Source organism: Patagioenas fasciata, chromosome 11, assembly GCF_037038585.1.
Source record: "Patagioenas fasciata isolate bPatFas1 chromosome 11, bPatFas1.hap1, whole genome shotgun sequence".
In the NCBI taxonomy this organism is placed as follows: Eukaryota; Metazoa; Chordata; class Aves; order Columbiformes; family Columbidae; genus Patagioenas; species Patagioenas fasciata.
In genome coordinates, this window is record NC_092530.1 from 13,273,184 (window position 1) to 13,298,518 (window position 25,335).

Below are 25,335 nucleotides of genomic sequence, written 5' to 3' on the forward strand. Positions count from 1 at the left end.
TCAAGGTCTTTCAGCTAAATTATAGTTATTGCCTGTACTAGCACCATGGTGGTGAACAACTATGAATAAATGAAAATGCAAACCATCTTTCTGGTGAGGAGCCTCAGTAACAAGACATGATAAAGTTTTTAAAAGTTCTCATTCTGAAAATGGAAGTACTGATTCCAAAAGAATAGTTTTGGGCAGCTTTTGTCATGTAAGGACAATTAAAATGAATGGCAGTATGCCCACTGACATTGATGGGCTTTGAATTCAGGTTCATTCTCTTTCAAAAATATGTCAAAATATATTAAAAAAAGTCTACCAGTCAAGCACGGGTAGGAAATGTGAGACAAAAGGACGCTCACAGAATGTCTGTCAAATTGCAGGAGTTAGGGAAATAGTCCAAACAATCAGGAATGAAGATTATTTCATGTAATTGTGTCCAAACACCAAATTCATCCACAGCATAACTTACCTCAAATTATTCCATGCCTACATTGAACTTAAAATAATTTAAGAGAGATGATCATTGTGTGAAAAAGAATTTTAAGAAAGCATAGCTCCAAAACAAACAGCTTGTGCAGGTTCCAACAGCTAATGGAAATATTTACTCTGCATATCTCAGTTCTCGTCCACTACTGCCTGAAAAGAGAAGTACTGTGCATTTGAAATCTTTGTCATTATTATGTCTCTTTTAAGCAGCTATTTAGACAGAAGTAAAGCTGCTGAAAGTCATCTCCCAAAACTCATAGAGGGAGCTGACATGCTGTTCAGCTGGAAACAACCCTCTTGAAGGAGAACTGATGTGAATCCTTTTGGAAAGGAGATCTGTGCACTGAGCACTCAACATACATCATAGAACACTAATCACACTGCTTCCCAAAGCAAAATAAAATAAGAAAAGGATAGAGTGCATGACTGAGCTGAGAATGGTATACCTCTTTGGAGACGTTTCAGGTAGGGCAGGGAAAGGATGCTTGTCTGCATCCTTATCTATATAGACTTAAAGAAGAGCCCTGAAATGGTATAGCATAAATATTCCATTTGTGTTTGATGTTCCCCCCTGTGAGAAAGAGGGGACTGATCTTAGCTTGGGTAAATGAACCCAGGCCTAGTGAGGCAGACCTGGTAACAATATCATCATCTGCTTACCCCAATGTACTGGCGGAACTCGAAGCAGTGTGGGGAGAAAAGGCACAGATGAAAGATAACTGACAAGAAAGGTAGAGCTGCTTTGTTCTGTCTTTTTTTTTTTTTTTTCCTGGAATCAGAGTTTCTCCCCCTAAGATAGAATAGCAGGGCTGCACAAGGGATCAAACAGAAAACACGCGCCTCTTCAACCCCATGATGTAGAACTTGTGCCGCATGAGGTGCGAAGAGTCACAAAAGGGTCCAAAAAACGTTGTTTGGCACATCTCATAAAAATGTTTCACCTTCGTCTTACGGAAGGGTAGTAAACTTCAGTATTGGGAATAGTTAAAAACATTTTTGTTCTCCCTAATGAAAGGGAGAGATTGACTAATGGTCCCAGTGCTTTGAATCCAAAGACTTGCTATACTTTTCTATATTGAAGTGCTGTAGTAGTAAAAATTGACTCTTTGATGCTGCCATTCTTTCGTTATAAAATAAACAGCCCATAGGAGGAAATATATTGACTCTGAATGTGGCCAGAAAAAAAGAGTTTTCTTCCAACAGTTTTTTTCTTGGGTAAGACTTTTTCTGCTGTGACATTCTGAATTACATGATTACATAGTATAAGACTCCAGCAACATTTTGTATTGTAAAGATGGAGATGCTCAGCATTTTGCCAGATGCCAAGTGATATTCTGATATTTCTGTCTTCTCTTTAAACTGAGTGACAGTCAGCATATTCACACTGAAGCCAAGACAATCTGCTATCAACTTACAGTACCGATATTTTCCCTGATGAAGATCCCAGAGCTTGTCGGAATAAAGCTCCTTAAAACTCGGTGTCTGGAATAGCTCCAGCTCAGATTGCTTTCTGTGTAATATAATTTATTTTTGTGCCAGTCTAATAAGTAGATCAGCGGGCAGAGGCTGTGGTAAGTCAGTCTGTCCGTACTGCACCATTTCCCGGTCTGTGCTCCAGGGTGTTGCAGGCTGTGTGCAGTGGGGGAGGTGCCAGCGCTGATCAAGCAGTGTAATTTTATACATTACTGAATCAGTGCGGGAGAAACCTGGAGGGACAAAGCATCATCTTCTCTTTGGACTGCACTGTAAAATCCTACAGCTCTCTTAGCCCAGCCATGCTCTGATACATTTTTTTTTTTCTCTCCTTTTTCTGATTTTGGTGTGAATGATAAAGTGATCTGATGATGGCTCTCATTATGGAACCTATTAGCAAGTGGACACCCAAGCAAGTAGTGGATTGGATGAAAGGTATGGTCATTTATTGTCATGTATTGTCTGTACTTTGGTTCCTTGCAATTTACATATCTGCTCTTGTGTTCTTTGTTTTGGGAAGAGTTTATTCAGTTTTAATAATCCGTATGCTGCTTTGCACAGTAGTTTTTAAAGACACAGCTGAGGAGAGAAGCTGTTTAAGCTGTGCAGCATGTTGCTGGGATTTCTGCCGAGAACTGAGTAGGGATCAAATGCATTTGTTGGTAAATGCAGGCATAAAGTGTTTGTGTCTCATGGCTCCTTTATGCATTACACAGTGTAACATTATGATGTTTGGTTGCTTTAAATTTGCCCTGATTAGCTGTGTTTTGCTCATATCAGGTGATCTGATGCAGTGGCTGTGCAGCACTTGTGTGTAGTTTAGGGTACCACAAGCAGCGTGAGGTACCGGCGGCTTGACTGGGGGATTCTGCTCCTTTAGTGACATGTCCTGATTTGTTCAGGCTTCCCAGCCGCTCTTGCTCGTGCTGCCGTTGTGTCCAGCACATCTGTGTCCCTGAACCGGTCCCCGTCCCTCACTGGCACCGGGGCTGAGCACGGCTTTGCCGGGGAAACTCTTTTCCCGATAACTTGACAGAATGATGATTTCCACGCACATTCGCAGTTTCACAACACAGCCATGAGCTGTGACATGTTTTGCCTTACGATGCTCGGCTGTGCTGCAAACAGACTGGGTTGGATGGGAGGGTGAAGAATTGTTCGTGATGATAAGTGATGACAAATCTCTCCAGAGGGGGGAAAAATGTATTTCCACAGTCAGATGCATTAGTGTTGTTATACATTGCTACTGATGAGCTGTCTGTCTTACAGACAAATAATTTCTGCTAGAAGGGATCTCCATTATATAAGGAGAAGACATGCAAATTTTGTTTGTACCTTACTCATGGAAATTATTTTTGTAATGTGGTTACTGAACTTACTGGAGGGTTGAATTGGATGCCCACTATAATATCCTTAAAGCTTTCAAAGTATTATGATTAATAAGAGAATGGCTTAATTTCATTTTGCTGAATTATGTCTTCATACTTAACTGAAATTGGGTTGGTGAGGTGCTCAGCAGACACATTACGTTTATGAGCAAACTGTTCTTTTACAAGCACACTCTATTATGAAGCTAATGGTATCTAAGGGAATGTGCGTAGTTTGTTTGTCAGGTGTTTGTGAACACAGCTCAATTGGAAGGTCTTAAGCAGGTCATCAGGATGGATCCTGAAACCATTAGATACGGGATTGATTCCCATGCTCCAATGTCATTACTTGGAATCAATTCCTAATTCATGTGCAGAGGAGAGTTTTCTGATCCACACCTTTATTTTCAGTGTGTTAAGAAGTGGACAGATCATTATGCTATTTTAGCTTATGACTTGAATTATAATGTAAATTAAATGTCAAAGAGTGCATAATACTTGTTGCTAAATTTAAAAATGCTTCCTGCTGCTTTTTTATCCTTTTCGATGTAGACTAATTACATCTTGGTTAACATAAATCCATAACGTGTAGTGTGTAGCATGGGAAGCAAGATGGTCATACAAATAAAAGGTTCAAACATATGTAGTTTCCTGTCAGTTAAATTTCTGTACAAGGACTACAGACTGCATCCGTAGGGACGGCTCGGGGAGAGCGTTGCGAGCCATGTGCCCCTGGGCTTCAACAGAAATAGGGACAGTGCAATGGACATTGAAGTATTCACAAGATTGGTATTTTCCTTGGTAACAAGAGTGCTACAGATCCGCAAACAGTAAAGCTGCTTATTTGATGATCTTTACCATGCTAATATTACAAACCCCTTCTTTTTTATCCCAGTGTTTACCTTCCTAAATGTATATTTCAGTTATAGCCAAAGAAAAGACCTAATGTACACAAATGGAAGCATAGTAGAATTACTTTAAAACTACTTGTGAATCCCTTACTTTACAAAGAAATGCCCAGTTATGGCCGCTGTTTACCTGTCATTTACATATATTCTGTATGTCAGCTCCATTAGTTATAGTCATTCTGCTAAATAGCTCTTAATGCATTAGAGGGGCTGAAGGTCTGCATGGCTGGTAATATTCCAGTGATAAGATAGCTTTTCTGTATACCTGCTATACTGAAGGGTACACTACTTAGACAGCGTTAAAAGGTATAGTAAAGACATTCTGGAAATATTGCCATGCTATGAATGTGGAATATCACCTTTGCTATAGAAAGCAACATGTCAATAAATGATCCTCTCTCTTGGAAACACATTCAACCGGAATTCAACTTGGGAAGTGCACCTAATGGCATGGACAACCTGAAAAGGCCATGCAGGTCTTTAGAAATTGATTCTTGAGGCTTATAGAGGATCTAGAAGTTAAGACTCTAGGTAACTGTGTGTTAAAGAAATTGTCTTTATACAAAAATTTTTTGGTAAAGTTTAGCAAGCACGCACCAGAAGGCACTGTGGATAAAAAAAAAAAGTTTTCAGAGGAGCAGAAAACATCAATTGTGAAGACATTTCTAACAAGAGTTTTTAGTCACTATTCTTTTATTTTTTTTTTTCCCAATTGAAAAAAAAAAATTAGATTTCTCTAAATGGTTTTCACTTCAGCAAATGAGCAAGCGTTTCTCCTGGTACATGCCCATTTCTTACATAACTTAAATGTTTTCCTGGGGATATGTGCTGTGAACTAAAAAGGCACTTCAAGAGAAAAAACTTTGCCTTGCTCCAATTCCATTGTGGCACTGCTAGAAAACAAATAGTACCCATAAAGCTTGCAAACACATCAATAATCAGAGTAGTTTTCAAACTTGCTCAGTTTTCTCCTTGATTCATTTTAACATACTAACGCAAGTAAGTGACAAACTACACTTCGATATTTCTGTGTGTAACACTTCTACCTGGAGACTTGGAATGTGTTTTGGCCCAGGAATGCCGAATTTACTGTGAAACTCAGTTGCAAACACATCGTCAGAGGGAGCACTCAGAAGCCAAAGGCCATGTATTCTAATGTGCGTGCAGTATGGAAGGTAATCCTGTGAAGAATTTGTGGAATTTTGGGTGGCAGAGGGGCAGTGTGATGACTCCTGGCGCTTATTTGCGCTTAGAATTAATAAAAGCATGATAGCTTGTGTGTTCATTTTAAGTAGAATCTAAAAGATGTTCTCTGTACTTTCACAAATAGCAGCATTTAAGATTTTGTACTTCCTAAGTGAAGCAGTTTGCAAGTAGGTCATTTAAAATGTGAACTCATTTACAGTGGAGTGATACCTTTTTACAAATAAATACTCACTTTTCAAAACAATCCAAGGAAATGAAATGAAACACAATGCAATGAAACAGAGCTGTGACTTTCAGAGAATGGGATGTTAATAAACAGCTGAAAATTAAAACAAGAAGGCAGTTATTTCTTAAGTACCTGTAAGTTATAACTCCACATGGAGTCAGTTATTCAAAGTCTTGGGGACTGACGGTGAGGTTTGCTTGCCAAAACAGCCTGCAGTGGAGGTTTCCCTCATAATAAATGCTCAGCGTCAGGTACTCATTTCACAACCGCAACTCGGTTTTTCCCCTTTAAATTTAGAATTTCGCCACACTCTCAACAGGAGATGCAGACATGAAAAACTAATAATTAATTCAGTTGGTAAACTGATTAACTGTGCCGCACTGATCCTGTGCAGAATAATTATATATTTAGCTGAAGGGTTTTCCTTAGCATGTAATTCCCTGATTTCAAGCTGGCTCATAGAAGAGAAAGGAAAGGAGGGAGGGGGAGATGAGAGCGGGGAAGCTGATGACGTGAGTGGACTTGTTAGCATTCATGTCACGCAGGGCTCCGGCAAACCCCTTCTCCGGCTTCTTTTGCTTTTCATTAGATCACTACCTGTTCTGTAGCACTATGTCATAACCAGGGAGTCTCCTCCATTTGTGGAACGTAATGTATAAAATCTTAGAGTATACTGGAGACACAGCTAAATGTTATGATCTACTGCAAAAGCAGCATTATAGGCACTGAGCTGGATGATACTTAGCTTTCTTGATCCCCCTTCGTGACCTTAGAATCCCATAATGCAGGAACTTGACTTCACAAGATACGATTTGAAGCCTGAGTAGATAAACCAGGTCATATCTTATTTAGAAAAATGCAGGTTTTATAACATCTTTTCAGTTCGTTCTGAAGACAAATAGGTTTTGAAGAGAACTGAGGGCCAGATGGCCTCAGAATTAACATTGAATTTTCAGGCAGTTCTAAAGTAAAGCTTTCAACATTTTCCTTCTACTCTGACCAATTCCAAAACTGAAACAAACAATTTACTGCAAATATATACCCATTATGTCTTTACTAACGTTTTACAAAAGGCCCATTCTTTTCAACCCAAGAGGTTAAGATACCAGACAGAGCTCAGAAGAATGGCAGGATAACTAAGACCTGGTACCCTCAAGACTTTAAATATCATCACTTTTAAGTCAACCTGTGTACCACTGGCAGCCTGATAGACAACAAAACACTTTGCTGAGTCCGTGACTCCATTTTCAGCCTTCCCAGTAAACACACAGCTGTAGCTAGTGCCAGGACCAGCTGACCCACAAGCTGAGTAGGGTATTGTACAAAGACATCCATATCTCGAGTCCAGCTGTAGTATTCTATGGAAATTATTTGGCTGAGGTATTTCTGCATCCCCATCACTGTTACCTCATTGTTACTTGGACCTTTCTGAGGACCAGTTAGAAACGGGTCTATGTATCTTCCAAAAGCCAACTGGATTAGGACTGTCTCCATAAAAGATTTCAGCAAAAATTAGCAATTTAATGGTCTATATTTATTATCTGGAGACTTAGGGATCTATTCTAAAATTTCCCTATCTATAAAGCAGATACATTAAAACCTTTTAAATAAATGTGATTCTGCTTGCAGAGAGAAATCTGAGCTGAATGAATGTCTCTCAAGCCACATTTATCCAGCGTAACTAATCTTCCAGGTAATTGTGTAAAGAAATTGATTTTATTTTCTTGAACCTTAGTATAGGCATCCAGACAAAATTGTCATGCATTGCTGTGTCTTGTAACTTTTCCATATGTTCTTAAGACACATTATGCAAAATCCCCAACTTTCTTCAGATTCTACCATTATGGGGAGAACAGAGTGGCCATGTAAGTTCAGAAGAGATTTCTCCAAAGAAGAGAATTCTCCAAATCTCTGGTATTTCACAACGCATCATATTAGGAAGTAGAATTCAGAATAAATTGGATCCTGTGGGTGACACTTTCAGATCACGTTAAATGAGTCACTGAATGTCAAGAAACTGCAAAGATACTGGATCCTGCCATGCAAAAATATAATTCCATGGTTTCTTCCTAGACAAAATCCTGACAATGCTTTCTTGCCCTCCTAAATCTGGAGCCTAAATTTTTCCATGCTTTGGCAGGAACAACACCAACACATGTACCATAACATTGAGTGTAACACTTCAGAATTACTTTTATAAGTCTCTTAAATGTGCACTGTGGCTCAGACGCTTCATGTGCTTGAGTAAAGAAATATTCCTACCTAATGAAATTTCCATACATCTCTTTCTGACGGGTTTAATGTCTTGCATTTCTATTTGTAATGAAAGAAGAAAACACAGGAGGCACAGTAAATATTGCAGTGCTTGCATATGCCAGGAAAGTAAAAAGTGTGTTACAGTTTGTCCTGAGGTGTTTTGCAAAATTATTTTAGCACCTACAAAGGTTTAAAAGCTAAAAAGGAAAGAACTTGTCCTTTTAATGCCATTGTCTCTGAGAACAGCTGTCCTGCCATGCTGACAGAAATGGAGGTTGTGGTTCTGCCGGTGGAATTAGTGACACTAATTAAATGAAGCACTGTAATTAATAAACTATAGTAGTATAGAATATTGCTAAGCAATAACATACATTCATTCTCTCCTCCAGAATAATTTTGTAGATATCTTCTAAATGCTTCTTTTGTAGTTCAGGTTATTTTACTAAACGTGAAACTTTGCCCTGTTTCCTGATGCCGTTGTAGGGATGACAGGAGTTGGAAAGATGGAGCTTCATGAGTTATCATTATAGGATTCAGAGAAAAGAAAAAAATTATAAGGTTGTATTTTTGAAGAGCTCTAGTGATGAATCAAAATGAAATTATTTCTGATTACCTAATACTCAAGCAGCTCCCAACAAGTATCCTTGTTGACCTTCTATAGTGATGCACTCAGAAGAATTCAAGTCTAATGCACTGTTTGGTTTTTCCTACTTGAATTCTCCAGCAATTGTTTTCCAGTAAAAATGAATTATAAAAAGACTGAGGTGCATGTTAGTTATAATGTAGGTGATATGTTTAAAATAAAAATGTAACAGTCAGTAGTTTTACAGAATACACTCAGCTTTACTCTGTACAAACACGCCCACCTTTTTCATTCATCCAAAGCCCAGAAAACCTCTATGGATCTCAGGAGTCCTTAAGCAGAAATTGTGTCTTGTGTAACTACATTGAAACTACTACAACTATAGAAAGGATTAGTTTGACACGTCTGCTTTTTGCTTTACATGCAGAACTACCTTTGTTTGAGTTAAAACAGACAGTAGTGTCATCAGCTCGATAACTCAGACACAGCAATTATCACTTGAATGAAGAGCATGTTAGAGCTCTCTCTCTCCACCAGCTTCCACTGATCTCTTTTTGTCCTTCTCCTCTTGTTTATCCTTATTATTATTATTGTTATTATTCTCTAGTAGTATGTTTCCTGCCTTTTTCATAATCAGATGGGAAGTAATCATCAGATTGTGAAGTAATTCATTCATTCAACGTTAAAAAATTTCTAACTCAACCCTTAAATATCTCAGAGAGAGTTGCAGTGATTTGGAAGTGAACTGCATTCAAAATCCAGAAGGCAATGAAGGGAAAGAAATAGGAGAAAAGAATGGAAGAAACAAAATAGGGATGATAAAATCTTTTTCTCCTCTCTCCCCAATGTTGTCCAGTCAGTGTCCAGTCCTGTGCAGGAGTTTTTACTGTACTGTAGTATAGAGTTCGGGTGATACGCAAAATAACACAAAGCTCAGCTGCTATACTGTACTGTCTGTCCTGAAATGCAAATACTTCTACTTTTTCAAAAATTTATTTTCAAAATAGCAAGAAACATGTCCATACTAATCGTTAGCAGACAACAAAAATGAAGTGAGGTATATCAGAAAGTTTTGATCTTAAGCTCAGCAAACTGGGGGTACTTCTGTACGTTGCAGATGCGTGCAGTTCCATCAAAGTATTCTTTTATAAATAAACGGTCACCATTTCAACAGCGTCAGATGAATTTGAGCAAGTTGAAAACCACTTGCCTAAAGAGCCTTAGCACAACTTGTTGTGGCTTTAAGGTGCAGCTGGAAGATGGTAAATATTGGTGTTTCATTGATTCTACATTGAAATCTCCTGTAAATATCAAGGATGCTTCTAACTTCTCTTTCAGAGGGTGAAATGCTGCTTGTCTGGAAGACACAGGGGAGGTGGTTCAAGAATGGTATCTGTTTATGAAATTCTTTGCAATAGGGAGGAACATATCTTATACTAGAGAGGGATGTGCTGCAGTGGGCACATTCCTAAAACTAGGGAAGACATGTAGGCATGTTATTGATCACTCAGCATGAACAATGTGCTTGTAATGAAAATGGCCTAAATTACAGAACAGTAAGGAGAGGTTTTAATTGCTCATCTCCAAAAGAGTTTAATTTTTCATTGCCAAGCCACGCTGAGAATTTTCTTTAGTTATACAGAAAACAACTTGATTGTTTATAGATGTAAAATACATTCAAAGCAGAGAAAAAGCACTTTGAACCTTGTGTTTTAATCATATAGTTGGAGAGAACAGGCAATGTAAGAGAAGTTCAGAATGAATAGAAAAGTTTAGAATATTCGCTGCTTGAATGTCTTAAAAAAGAAATGGATCCACTTAGTGCAGTAGCTCAAAGGTGCTGTATTTTTGAACATAAATTTTGGAAAATGAGGAGAACTAGCGAATAATCGATCAAAAATGCAAAAAAATAATTAATCTAAATCATAAACCAGGGAAATCATAACCATACGTAGAGAGGAAGGAAATTTCCTCACGGGAAATAGAAAGGTAGATAAAGGCTAAGTTTAAAAAATTATAGTTTTCTTAGGAAAATGGAGGAAAACATTTGTTGAGGCTTTCAAAAGAGGACCTAAAACCACTAGGAGATGTGCTAAGGAAACCATCGTGCACTGAAAGAAAGATGCACTGGGGGATATTATGAGCTGTTTCTTGTTTTTCTGATCATTCTCAGAACTAATTATCAGTAGCTTTTGTGGTAGCAGCAGAAATCATTATTTGCATATCAGCAAGTGAGGAAATACTTTAACTAGAAACCAAATTGCTCAAATGATCATTCAATGAAAGTGTTTTAATTCAATCTCTGAATCGTTCAAGAAACCATCAATATCACTTAGAATGTGAAAAAAAAGCTTTCCTATTCCGTGTTTATTGTGGGCTGCTCTTTGCATCTTCTCTCCACTGTGAAGTTCCGTAAGTTTTACATGTCTAAAGGTAGTTTTGCAGTTATTTCAATGATAAGGTCACCTTTGTGAGGTGCTCCAGTGTTAAAATAGCATGCTTTATTGTTAAAATCTTGTTTTTTAATTCCTGTTTTCTTTTATGAAAAACTTTTTCAGTAAAAGGATGTTGATATATGGGAAATCCTGGCATTTGGATTGAATTAATTCCACATAACCCTTGGCATTTTTTTTAAAGGCATTTGTTTTCAAAGGTATTTAAGTACCCCATTAATGTCTTTGATAGGTCTCCAGCTTCCATGTCATACGTCCAGGCAGAAATTCCATGTGAACCAAAGCTGTTTGGTTTTTCCATGTAATGTCAGACTGCTCTGCTGATTGTCTAATGTCACACTTGATTTTAACAGCTGGAATTCCCATAAAATGATGGACAATATTTCAATATTTGCTTGCAAACTGGTAAGCTGCCACGTGAAAGGGCAATGACACCAGCAAAATTAAACAGTATGGTTTGTTCTCATAATGAAGCCAACGACAATGGTGAAAGAGCAGAGGGAAATAAACTGCATCCATGATTAACCCTGGTAGGCATTCAGGCAAGCCTGAGTTCATATTATCTGTGCAAGCCACACGTGGGACTGCTGTCCTCAAGCTGATGAGAAAGTTCCATGAAGAAGATTAAGAAGGCCACAATTATATGCAAAATTCATAAATTACATAAAATACTAACACAATTATTGTAATTTTCCAGCATTTCGAGATTTACCAGGATTAATTATGATGTGTCTATCAGACCATCGCTAATTCTTAAGGAGCCAATAGCTTTTTCTGCTACACAGCTACCATACACAAAGCATGATAATGAAGCTCCATGACTAAGCATTCCCTAAATTTACATTTTTTGGTTTTGGTGCAAGGAAAGAATACAGATTTCCCAGAAAAAAAAAAAAAAAAAGCCATTTAGTGGATATGTTAAAATATTGGCCAACTTCTTATTCTAAAAAAGTACATTTTGAAGCAGGAACTGTGATTCTTTGGGGAGTTAAAAACAAACACGATTTCTAGATTGCATCCAAGAAGCACAGAGGAGTTTGAAAGTAAGATTATTGCATGTTGTTTCAGTCTGAGGGTCATCCTACCACTTTCTGTAGGTAGGATTATTCAGTAAACTTGATTTACATGTCTAGATGACCAGAGAGATGCTCAGAGAGAAATTCACGTGATGCCTCAGAATTATTGGAAATTACATATTTGAAGAAAACTTGTGGTCTTCCCTTAAGGTCCATCCCACCATCTCTTTATCTGTACTAATCTTAGGAAAGGGACGTTATCTGAGATTTGTACTGAAAATGTAGAAATTCAATAGTATTTCTAGGTGATAGATGAACTATCATCTGTGTTGGTTTCAGGCCGAATGGCTGTCAATACCACTTGCACAGTAAACCAAAACAAGAAGTTCTGGTGTTTCTTTATTAATTTGAGCTTGTATTAGTGAATCTGGCATACAGGTAAACCTGATCCACAAGTCAGACTAGTAAATGAAACACAACTGTGTAAAAATAAATCCATTATTACAGTGTAGCATTCTCTATACAGAAGTGTCAGTGTATCTTGTAGACTGGCTATTCTGGATAAGGTAATAAAACTGATCAAGCAGTATAGTTAGGAAATATTCTCAAGGGACATTTTAGATCGCAGTACATTTGTGCACCGCTATATTCTCTTTATTCTCTCTCTTTTTTTTTTTTTTTTTAAATTTAATATTTATAGTGATCTACCAAGAGTTGACAGAACCAACTAGTAGCCAGCAAAGAAGCAATGTTTATTAAAGCCATGCCTATTTCCAATGTTCATTAGCTTCTATTTTGCCTCTGTGCAATTTCTGTTTCCAGCTCCTGTGTTTTAACTCATTGGTTTGACTCAAAAAATAGATAAACACTCACAGACAAGGAGGAGTTGGAAAAAAACCTACCTAGGGAACAGTTGAAAGAGGATCTAGTAGTCTAGTGCAGTTATAGGCAAATGCAGGTATGACTTCTGATAAAAAATACACAGGCAATTACAAGTCCTTAGTTGAAAAGCACTGCTTATATACAGATGCACTGGCACCGGTTTGCAGATACATCAGATTAGAAACACATACACTAATATAAATATGATGTTTATGATTCAGAAAATGATCATTTTTCTACATCTGTTTTAAACCAAGTCATCATGGTGACATTTCTATTTTTTTTTCTGATGAAAGTACATGCTCATGTGATCTAAACTGGGTTTCCAAGAGACTTAGGTGATGGAAGGCTGTCAAAATGCTTTGAAAAACGCTGTTAAAACTTGTACGCTTGTCTGCTCTTATTGAAAGTGGGTAGGTAGATTGCACTGTCTGCTCTCCCTGTGCTGGGTGGTTCACTTCTGCTTTAAACAACAATCACAGTTCAGTCCACAGCTGGCAATTCAGTTAAGGATAACATTGTCCTTGCACAGCTTTTACAACAGAGTTTAAAACATCCGACATGAGAGACACGATGTAAATGTAGGGTCGTTATTAACATCCTGCCGCTTGTGAGGTTCTTTTTCAACTCAAGTAACCTGGGACAAAGCAATATTTACTGTGAAATAGCAATGGAGACCTGGTATACATTGTGGACTATTAACTTCTTTTAGGCTCTGGTGTGTCCGATATAGCAGTATTTCAACACAAAACTCTGCTGTTGTGTGGTTCAGGGAATTTTTGGCTTGTTAAAGGGAATGCTCACAGTGACAGACAGAGGTGGTAGAGACTGAAAGAGATACGAGAAGTTTGAGTATGATGCTGATAAAGGTTCTGAGCTTTACAGGCAATAAGTATTTTGAGAGCAACAACTCTTAGGAGTAACAGGCAGACACGGTGAAATGCAGAGAAACGGTGGTTATTACCAGGAATGTCTGTAGCACATACATGTTCTAAAATTTCATTTTGGGTGTTTGCACTTTAGAATCACAACCGTTGTTCCACCGTGCCTGGAAACTGCTTCAGGACAGAAGATCTGGCCAGCAATGGCTTCGCTGGAGAAATCACGTCTTCAAGATGGAAGTGTTTTTTCTGCACATACATAACTCTGTTATGGTTTAACCCATCAGGGAGATGATCCATATTATTCTCATCCCAAATCCTAAACACAGCACAGAGGAAGCCCATTAAACAAGGGGAAAATTTGAAGCCTCTTATAAATAATATTTTCTGTGTTTGGATTTGAAGTGATGAGAATTAAAATAATGATCTTGACTATTATTATTAAGTAATATGAAATAGTTTTTCTGAAGAAATAAATACGATTGAGCCTGTGAAGGTTCAGACATCTGGTACAAGCATATGGGTTGGAAATCATCAGTCAATTGTTACAAGAATATAAAAACGTCTTTTTAATGATAGAATTGAGGCCTTCAGGTGGACTGCTCTGTGTAATTCCCTCTTGAAGGAAAGCTCTTTACTGTCCCTGCTGTTCCTTGCAGCTCTCCAAAAGCATATGCAGTGCTTGTCAAGTTACTGACTTATTCTGAAACATGTTCAAAGTAGAAAGTAACTTACATATCTTTTGTCAAAACTAATTTTCAGAAGATGTTTTATGTCACACTGATTTTTGTGTGGTAAATTGTCTTCTCTAAATGTGCATATGTTGTGGATCCATATTGTACTGCAATGTCAAGACTTGGTATGAATTTGCTTAGTACAAACATACTAATGTAAGTCTTGCTACAAAAGCTCAGGTGTATACTCAGGAGGTTTAGAAGCCCAGTGAACAGGGGGAAAGGCAAACGGGGTGATGGTTCTGCCGTGGTCCCTGAGTCTTCCCTGCTGGCCCTAAGAACCACTCCTGTGGCTGCCCTTTCCACACCTCGTGCACTTATGGAGCGACCTGCTTGGCCAAAGGGACAATCTCTTATTATGAGCACGTGCAGCATGAACATAATGAATCTTCATTCAGTAATACGTATATCTGATGGTTTTTCACCTAATGATACTGCATTGCATTATCCCCAAGCCATGATGGAGAGAACCTTTTTGTTGTCTAAGGCCCAACAACCCTTACAGGTATCATTGATAGGTCACATACTAATTCATGCCCAAGCATTAACCAGGAATCACTTATGGAAACAAAATCACATAGTCTGGTCGTCATAAGCCAAGTACTTTGTGAACCCAAGCCTATGGCAAAACGTTATTAATTCTCTGTTCCTTTTTTAGTGTATTTGGTTTCATCTTTGATTTGTTAAGCTAAAGCATCTTCACAATTTTTTCAACAAGTATGACTTGCTGCAATCTTCATTATACTAGTAATTTAAGAAAAAAAGCCTTAGGCTGCATAGTGTTGAGAATGCCTGCTGTTTCGCAGGTAGCTGTCAGTAAAGCATAAGGAAATAGCTAATTATTTTTAGCAGGTCAGTCAGGAAGAAATCTGAAATTCTACAGAGCAGCTAGAAATCAGTGTCCATTGACTTTAGCTGCAATTTGCCACTGCAAAAATATGCGACTGAAGAAGAATCTATTGGTAAAAAAGCCTACTGCCGATATTTAACAATGTAATCTTATCAGACTTGAAATTAAAGTAATGCATGCAAATTAACTTCTTGATTTGCATTAGGATGAGGCAGAGAAGGATGGTGAGGAAAACAAGAGGATGTGAAAATAAATCAAAAGTATGTTGTTATTTATCTTCTTTCTTGATGTAATAAAGTTTTTCTACAAGAAAAGTGGATAAGAATCATAGAAAACTTCTCAGACAGAGGGCAAGAAATGCTAAGTAATTAGACTGTGATTTATTCTGTAGTATATTTTTAGAAAATATTGATTAATTTAAAAAGCCTTAAATTGCACTTGGGGGTGTCAAATCCCTTGGAATTCAAAGGCACTTAAATACTACAGTCTATTTACTTATGGTAAAAAAAGCACTGCTAGATTAAAAACTCAAAAAAATCTATAAAAACATTAATTTCCTCTATCATGTGGTGCCAGAACAAATTTTAATACAGTGAAGTATTTTACCATCCAGTCTACTTCTTCCAGTGTTAAATACTTGAATATTTCATTTAATTTGAAGGATGCGACAGGTTAGGTACTGTTACAATGGACTCTTTGGTAATGACGGTCTATACATAGAAGCAACCCCCACTTCTATGGAATGATGCCTCATTTGCCTATGTCTCCCCGCAATGTAAAGCACTGGTACACTTCCACTGTGAATCACTGTGTCCAACTGTGAATGAATTTGTGCCGCATTGCTTACAAAAACAATCTGGTTTGGAAACAAAAGGAATTCTCCCGTATTAAATGTAAAGGAAAATCCACTTTAATTTTTCATATTGGATAATTAAAACTACTTTATTCACCCACAGGTGACCCTGAATGGCGCAGTCAGAACAGTGGGACTGCTTCTAGAACATGGTGCTGTTTAGTGTTTTACTGTGTCCTTGAAGGAACAAACTCAACAAATCAATAGCATTTGGTGGAACTGAAGCACCTCAATGGCAAAAGCACTTTTTTATCTTTTTGAAAAAGAATTACGGTAAAATTTATAGACTTACTGAGCCAAAAACTGTGTTGGCTCTGTGAACTCCATGCACCTATAGGTTTAGCTTGGCTGTAATCCCCAAACAATTTTGGGCAGAAATTCTTGACTCCAGCAAACTCTCATTTAATAGTGGCTTTACAGTTTTACTATTTTTTTTTTTCCAGCTGCGTTAGTTCACATTTTCAGTGCTTCAAGAGAAGATCAGATCCTCAGAGCTAAACTTACATGTTAAACTATGCATTAGGCACACTTTCGTTATTTAAATATCTACTACCTGAACATTCCTCTTAGAAAGAAAAACTTGTGGGTTTTTTTTTTTTTTGTCTTTTGAGTGTATAAATGCAGTTTTCCAAAAGGAACTACGTTCTAAATATGTCGTAGGTTGCTCTGGTGTCAAAAGAGATGCAGACATGGCAAAAAAAGAGAAAAGTTAATCCAATTAATAAAAATGATGAACTGTGCTGCATTGATTTTGGATAGACGGACGACACAGTTTAAGGTTTTCCTGAGCTCACAGTTCCCTTTATTCAGGTTGGCTTGAAAAAGGAGGGAGAACGGGAGGTGCAGCAGGGATGATGGTGACGTGAATGGGCTTCTTAACATTCACATCACACGGGGCTCTGGCAAACCCCTTTCAATCTTTGTGCTTTTCATTAAATCACTACCTGCTTTGTAGCAGCTTTTTCCTACCAGTGATTCTCTCCCATTTCCATAACACGAACGCGAGCGATGTGCAAAGTATCACCGTGGGATTGACATGCGTACAGGCTGCTTTGATGTTATCCTTAAAAAAAAAAGTACATCAGCATGAAATTCGTAAAGGAGGAGGAAGAGCAGGATGAGAAAACATCAAACAATGCAATTCTGGAACATTGTGTTTGAACAGCCAACTCTTCTGGAAAGATATAGCTGGGTCTTTGTGATATACATCATTACCCTGTAGAAAGTGCTGGCCTAGAAGGTTGATCCTTTTCAAAAACAGAAGATGCAAAGATCTAACAAACATCAAAACAAACCAAAACAATCTGTCCTCAACCAGCATGTACACTAAGCCAAGAAGTGTAGGCACTACCAAGGAGAATTACAGCAAAATGAAGAGTATTCTGCCATAGAACCATTCAAAAGTTCTCTTATCATCTTTGTCAAAACTCTTTAGTCTTCCTTTTTAATATCCCCTTTTTGCAAGGAAATACTGAATTTTTAGGCAGAAAATTATTCTAACAGGACAGCACATCTCCTCAGCCAAACTTCCAGTATGTCTTTGTGCACTGAGAGTCTAACACTTTATCACAAATTCCAACCTTGAATTCTGAAACCTAAACAAGTATTTAATTACAGACTTTCATACATTTTGCCAGGGGTGCCAGCCTTGAGATGGCAGCAGTAGCTGAAGCCCTGGGGCCTTGGGATGGGGAGAGGAGACACATTTGAGATCTTCCTGCCTCCTTTGAAGTGACACAATTACGCTGGTGGCAAAACAGAATCAGGAAATTTCATTCTCAGGGCAAGGATATCAGGTTGTCTTCATGTTTCCAGTAAACAATATTTTTTTCTCGCCATCGAGAAGGTGAAAACAACGGTTTCTTTGGGCGTTAATTATAGGTGTGGAACTTCCAGAACTAAAGCCATGGGCGATGTGCAAAAACCAAAATTATTTCAGGGGTATGTTGCTTAATATTGCTCAGAAACTTCCCACTTTTCTCATTCTCTTATCTCTCATCTTACAATGCGGAAGCGGAGAACTATCTCTTCATAACCAGTCCTACACTCAAAAATATTTGTGTTTGCAATTTAATAGATTAAGAATACTATGCTTACCTTCTTTTCAGTTCTGCAATGCACAGACCTTTAAGACAAGAAAAACCCAACACTAAGTGCTGGGCATTAACTGAATACATAGAATTTTCTCATTTCTCATTACTCTCTGCACTATAGATTTTAATTAGTTCATGGATATGGAGAAAGCACTGGTTTTTTGTGTGTTTCACTTCAAAACAGGCTACCCATTCTAGCTCTTTTTAATTGAAGAAGTGCATAGAATATTTTTTTCCTTTTGCTGTAATAAGTTTATTGGAAAAGACTGTCATTTCACACAGACTCCAGCTGTCTGTCCCACCGTGTGATGATGCCTCTGAGTCAGAAGAAAACTCCAGGCAATCCCCAGCGTTTCTTCATAAGCTTTATGATACCTCTAATCACAGAACAGGCTTTATAGGAATTTCCATCACATCTCTCCCTGTTGATTCTATTTTTTCCTCGCTGATGTCATCTCACATATTTCCTTTGCTCTTTGTGGGCAGCAGGGGAAAAGAAAAAGAAGAGCGAAAAATTCTCCTGTCGCTTTTTCCCAGGTTTCTGCCATTTGTCAGCCCTTCCACTAATGCTTGTTACAAAATTAAAAGGCATAGTTAGAATGTGGAACACTAACATATTACATCTGAGTCAGAAAACTTTCACTTTGGTTCTGATTTTCTAACCAACTGCTCTATTTTAAGTGTTTCATCAGAAGAAAATGAAAGCCAGCCATTAAGGGGGGATAAAAAGCAATAAAATTATAAGAAATTTGATTCTGTAAGACATTCCTTTTGTTGATTTTATGCAGATAGACTTGCAAGGGCTCATTTCTCAGTACATTTTGTCCCAGAAGACCGAGCGCCTCAAACACGGGAAGCAGCGTCCCAGCATCCCTAAATGCGAACTGATGTTTGTGTTCACTTCCTAAAACGTCTGATCTTGCTCATCCTGAATTCAGCAGCTGAATTCAGTCTTCTTTGGAGATCAGCTGAACCTGGATCCACTCTTGTCATCGCCGGTTCATGAAGGTCTTCAGAAATACACAAAAGTCCAGCCAAAGTCGCACAATTTTTCCATTTTCTTGGACCAAGGGAAGAATGTCATCAAAAGCAAAATCTGAATGAGAACAGAACCTAATAAAAACATGTGGTTGCTCTGATAGGCAAACACGTAAATTATAAATGGGATCACCACTTTGCAAAGGAGGATTGCTATTATAAGCATCATAAAAGTGATACCGGGAAGCTCTAGGGAGCAACCAGAGTGGAAATCAATACCTGCAGCAAGTGGGCTTTTATGAAGGGAGCTGCTGAAAGAAATGACAGGAGGGTCATGAGGGGAGACCCAGTTAAACAGCTGCTGTACAAAATAACTTGGCTGTGCTGATAGTCAGAAAAAAGTGGATTTCATGTATCAGAGCATCTCTCAGAATTAGCATAGTACCTGGTGTATCAGAGTTGGACTTCTCTGGTGGTTCTTTGGGACACTTGTGGTTGTCCCTTCTGATAGACAACAACTACATGGAAGGTCAGATCAGAAAAAGTGATAGAATGTACTTTTCTGTAGAGGTTTTATAGATACATCTTTTCCTAAATCTTACAGGGTTCCAACTGGCCATATCATTTATCAGTTCCGGAAGAAAGCCAACAGATTTGAAGGTAACCTTCAGTAGAATTGTAATCTGGCTGGGAAAACAGTCTTTTTCCTTCTGATACATCTGTTGCACTGTTGTGGTCAGTAGCTCATACTGTGTATCTACATCTTCACTGTGGTGTTAATCCTTGAATTAACTGGGTGCAATTATGAACATTTTTTATACAATTCAAACAAGTACTCGAACAAGTACGTTCGAGTGTCAAACCTTTGCAGATGGGCTCGCGAGCTTGCGTGTGGAGCATCTGGTTATTGCTGTATTTTCAGCAGTTGTGGAATGAGCGTGGTTATTATTTAGTGATACATTTACTACAAAATACAGATGGTGAGATCCTCAACTGAGGTTAGGATCATCCCAGGGAAATATGTTCTGGAAGCTTTTCTGACTGCAGTCTTAATGTGAACTGGATCTTTAATTGCCTCATATTTTGATATTGTCAATTTTATGTAATGTATGTACTCAAGAATGATATCAGGAGTTGTATTTCTATGAAATTGTCCCGTAACTAATAATAGTCACCAGAATCTTTTCTCCCTAACAGCTGATTTTAGCATTTTATAGCCTCCTGATATTTCTTGTTCACATTGAATTTCACAATTATGATTTGGCCAGTTTTCAGAACATAGACTGTAGCTTTTTGCATGAGAAATTACCTTTCTCACCAAAAGGACTTCACGCCAAAAAAAGTACCTGTGATTTAAGACTCTCCTGTGGCATTTGGCTCATCTGCCTGGAAAATGAAGGTTCGTTTTGCTTACAACTTAAATTCCCAGTAGTCACGTTACCAGTTTGGCAATTATGATAACTCTTACTGAATTAATTTCCATCTCAAAAGAAGTCTTTTTTTCCTTTTTCCTTTTTGTTTGTTTGCTCATTGGTTGGTTGGTTTGGTTTGGTTGATTTCATTTGTTTGCTTGGTGGTTTTTGTGCTGTTTTGTTTTGTTTTTTAGCTCGCTCTGGCTGTTGGAAATAACTCAGTAATGCTTCAGACATTATTGTTTATTTTTTAAATATGTTTGTGCTTTAGGAAAAATAAATTGAAGGTACATCTCATTCTCTAAATATTGTAGGTCTAAATGTTAAGTATGACAGCTGAAAGACCTCTCTTTTTTAGTTTTATACAGTTTAAATTTGAATTAGTTTAGATGGATTCTGACCAGTTAATTTGTTTTGACAGCTCTCAGGGTAACATTTAGTTTATCCCCATAGGTGCCTTGTCTGTAGGAGAATAAACTGCATTTGTTTCATCCACTTGCCTTTGATTTCCGTATTTGCATGAATAACTACAAAATCATAAGAAATAGATTAAATAAAATGTAAAATAGATTACATTCAATGTTTGTACTTCCCTAAAGATCTCTTGATGGACAACAGGGCCACTGAGTCTACCAAATGCTGAAAACTTCTGATGTTATTACACCCTTAAAGGATGAATATATCTTCCTTTATTTTATAACTACTCTCAAATATTTTCGTAAAGGGGTCTTCAGTTTGCCTAAAATAGTGATACCCTGGCACTGTGGGACATCAGGTTACTCTGAAGAAAGAAAACGAGAAACCGCATGGACTAATAGCACAACATCTTCTAATATCACAGCTGTTTGTAAAGCAAAAGTAAATAATAATCAGAGTTACATGAGCCTGGACATCTCATGAAGCTTGTGCCAACAGAAAAAGGGTGACTAGAATGGACTGGGTCCACACAGTAACTTTATAAAAATATATATTCATATATTGATTGAAACCAAAACAAAACGGGCTGAAGTTGATTTACCATTCAAAGTGGTATTTTTGATACCATGTATCCAGAGTCATTCAGCCACTGCACACCGCAGCCTTTGCTGGCACTTTCAGCTGTGTTCTTCTGTACAAAAAGAAGCATCTTTCCCTACGACAAACTGCACATCAGCACCCGCTATGTAAATTGCATCTGCTTGAAAACCTCTTTCTACATGTAGGAATATTCAGCAAATTGTCTCTTTTAATAATGGGTGTCTACAGCTGCCAAAGAGGTCTGTTACCAGTCAACGCTTAAAAGATTTCCCAGTGTCTGCAAAGAAGGACCCCACGGGTTTGAACGTGAGTGTTGGTGACATTGGAAATACAGTCAGGGTAGAACATAAATTCGAATTACATGACAAAAAAGGCTTTAGCTCATAGCCCTTCCAGTGGTTTTCTTTAAAACACTTCAAGAACCCAGCCAACTAGATAGTGTTTCCATCGGTAGATAAGAAAAGCTGTAAATAGGTTTAAGAAGTATGAGTCCCTGAAACTTGGTGGAGTTGAGGATCTTGCTTACACAGAAAACATGATCTTAAACTCAAGTTCCCCCCAGCCTGAATTACACACAAAGTGAACACCTTTCACTTGTAAGCTGGAAGCAAGAGCATGTGGACTAAATGAAGGACAATCAGTTCATATCAAGATCACCGGGGCAAACAAACCGGCCGGACTGTGCGCCTGCAACTTCCAAGGGGAGGAAAAAAAGACACTGCAGAGGATTGATGTATCTGGCAGTTTTCCAGAATAAAGAAGTTAGTAAAAGCAGTAACATGTGCCAAAAAAGAGAACATTAGGCAAGTATTAAGAATATTAAAAGCAAGAGAAGCAGATGCATAATGTGTGACTTTGGAGGGCGATAGGCTTCAACAGGGGAACAGTGATGGATAAGACTGAAAGCATTGGCTGCAAAGGACAAAAAAAGCAGGTTCTTCTAATGAATCTTTAGGTTTGAGGGCTCTTTACAGGCTTTCTGCTATTCATACTAACACTGACAATACTGGTAGAAGCCTGAAATCAGACAAGGATATTCCCTGGGAAATGGTACCGTCCTTTGGTTCATCTGTCTAGTACATTAGCGGAGATGGAGAATTATTGCAACCACTGACACAAAAGCGACAGCTATTACAGGCAACTGTAATATTTACATAAAATATCAAAGGGAGGAGTGGAAACTCACAAAAGGCGGAAGTGAGGAGGTGGAGCAGACGGAGCCTACGCTGATCTTTTTTGTCAGCTTTCCAGGTCGAGTCAGTGAATTAATTCTGAACAGCCTGGAGTTCAGCAGAGGAAAGACTCATTGTCTTCAGACTACAGAAAGAAAAGCATGCAGGCTGGCATCTCAAACATATTTCCATGAGAGATGCTGTGCACGAATTATAGGAACACACACCTACTAAACTTCATTTGGATCCTTTGGTCTGACTTGTTAAAGCGCTCACAGGTTATTTAAATTCAGCCCAACAGGTTACATGTGAAAATCGCTTGCAACAGCCCTGTCACATCATAGCGGCCAGTCTCAACATGAGGTAGTGGCCGGCAGTCGGTAACCTGAGCAGGGCTGTGTGCTCAAAATGTGTTCCGCAGGTAGCACTGCCATTATTATGCATTTATACCAACAGCTCTTCAGGATTTATACAATTATCAAGTTATTCAAATAAACTTTTAAAAATTCAGTCTACTGTAAATAAATGGGTTAATTATTTTATTTCTGTTGAGGTTTGATTGCGGGGTGACAATGAAACCGTGGCAGATGTATTGTTAACCCCCTCTGTCCCTCACTTCTCCCTCTAGCCCCTCTCTCTCCCCGCTTCCCACTGAGGACAGGCGACTGGGAAGGAAAGAAGGACAGAGAGAAGAGGGTTGGAAGAGTTAAAAATGTTTTACTAATGCTACCAATAAAAATAGAGAAAATAATACAAAATATACAAAACCAATCTTGAAAGTCCCAGCAACTGCAGGGCTGGCACCCGAAGTCCTGGACTGGACTCTGCAGCCAACCGGAGCTGGATTCAGTCTCACTAGGCCTCAGTTTGCAGGAACAACTGGCAAGGTCCTCTCCTAATGTCAACCATGAGGAAAAGGGGCAGGTTCCTCATGATCTCCACTTTTATATGAATTATGACGTGAATGGGATGCTATGCTTCAGTTGGTCAGTTTTTCGGTCACCTGTTTCTCGTTGCCCCTCTCGCGAGATGTGCATCCATTCTCATCCATTTTTATCAATGACCTTGCGTACCATTGCTATGTCTACCAAAACATGGATCTGCCTTTTCAGAAAAATGCAGCTAATATGAAGGCTTTAGCTGATGGGCAAATTCACTAAAAGAGAAACTTGTTTTTAACAAAACCAGGACAATTTGATACCTTGTTGGCTTCAACCGTGTTTCTCTTGGTTTCTAAGGCAATTCATGAAGAGAGAGGTGTGGATGTTTCTGGCAACGGTGTGAGTGCACGGGGCAGGACAGCTCAGAGGGAGGGCGGTGGGACAGGAAAATGAGCAAAAATGGGACAACAGAGCCAGGGGTCAAGTGAGTCCGAGCTTCCTCAAGGCTTCTGCCTTCTAATTTGGGGTTGAGTTTTCAGGGAGGAAATTCAGGCTTGTGTCTAAGGAGGAGGGTGTATGTATGTATATGTATATATATACATATACATATATATATATATACACACATTAGCAGAAGGAATGCCACAAAGTGTAAGGGCCTGAACTGTTCTAAAAATGAGTGGGGAGAGCAATGGAATGTGTGGAGGGGCTTGGACGTGGGCTGGAGCAGTGGGATGAGCCGCTACTGCCAGTAATGTATACGTATGTGTCTATCTATTTGTATACTGTGCTAAATAGATTGATGATGGAGCCTGCTAAGGAGGAAATAATTGCAGCAAGTGTTTATGCGGGATGAACGCTCGCTGACATGAGTGGGTGTGACAAACAGATGCAATGTGGTGAGACTGAACACATATTTGTGCAAATCTGCGTGAACGAGATGCTGCTGTTGTTTTCCAAATATTGATGAGGAGCTGCTGAAATCAGAGTAGTCAGTCACATCGCTTTGTCTGTTTAGTTTCTGAAATGAAGCACAGATTGAGTAAGTACTGGCTGTTAAACAAAAACAAACCCCACACTCTCTTGTAACCTCATCAGCACCTTGATTTCCTACCATAATCTTCTTCCCGACAGTTTTATATGCCTTCTGCCAAAGGAGCAGCTCACTGAAGTACTTGCAATTTCTCTCTTGGATATTATAGACTAAAAAAATACCTATATTCAGCCCTAGTATATTTGGTATGTGTCTGTTTTTTCATAAATCAAGTATGAATAACTCTATAATTATCTAACGTCCTAGGAGAGTGTAATGCAATAACGTTCCAAATCACATTTTAAATTCTGTCTTTGTTGTAAATTTTTGTGTATATAATTTTCTAGAAAATGATGATGTATATTCAAGTTAAACTCATATTATTTTTAGCTGTTGAGGAAAGCACTGGCCCATTATTTTCCATTCCTTTTCCAGTTCCTCGCAATCTACATGCACTGCAGTTAGCCTTTTGTGATAAATAGCTCTGCAGAGAGTGAAAAGCTTGCTCATTTTCTTGGATTTCATCTGCAATCACCTCACAGTTGTTCGGGCTGCAGGTGCAGGAACGTGGAGCCGGTTCCCCCCGC

At 38.4% G+C, this 25,335-nt stretch overlaps 1 protein-coding gene across 1 annotated transcript in view; it reads left to right on the plus strand.

Annotated features, from left to right (window-relative positions):
• The first annotated feature begins 2,163 nt into the window (after positions 1-2,163).
• LOC136106224 (connector enhancer of kinase suppressor of ras 2-like) overlaps positions 2,164-25,335 on the plus strand; it is a 171,911-nt gene continuing 148,739 nt past the window's right edge. The window contains exon 1 of the mRNA XM_065846445.2: positions 2,164-2,382. Coding sequence (XP_065702517.2) covers positions 2,316-2,382 — 67 coding nt within the window. The 5' untranslated portion in view covers positions 2,164-2,315. The remainder of the gene's footprint in view (positions 2,383-25,335) is intronic.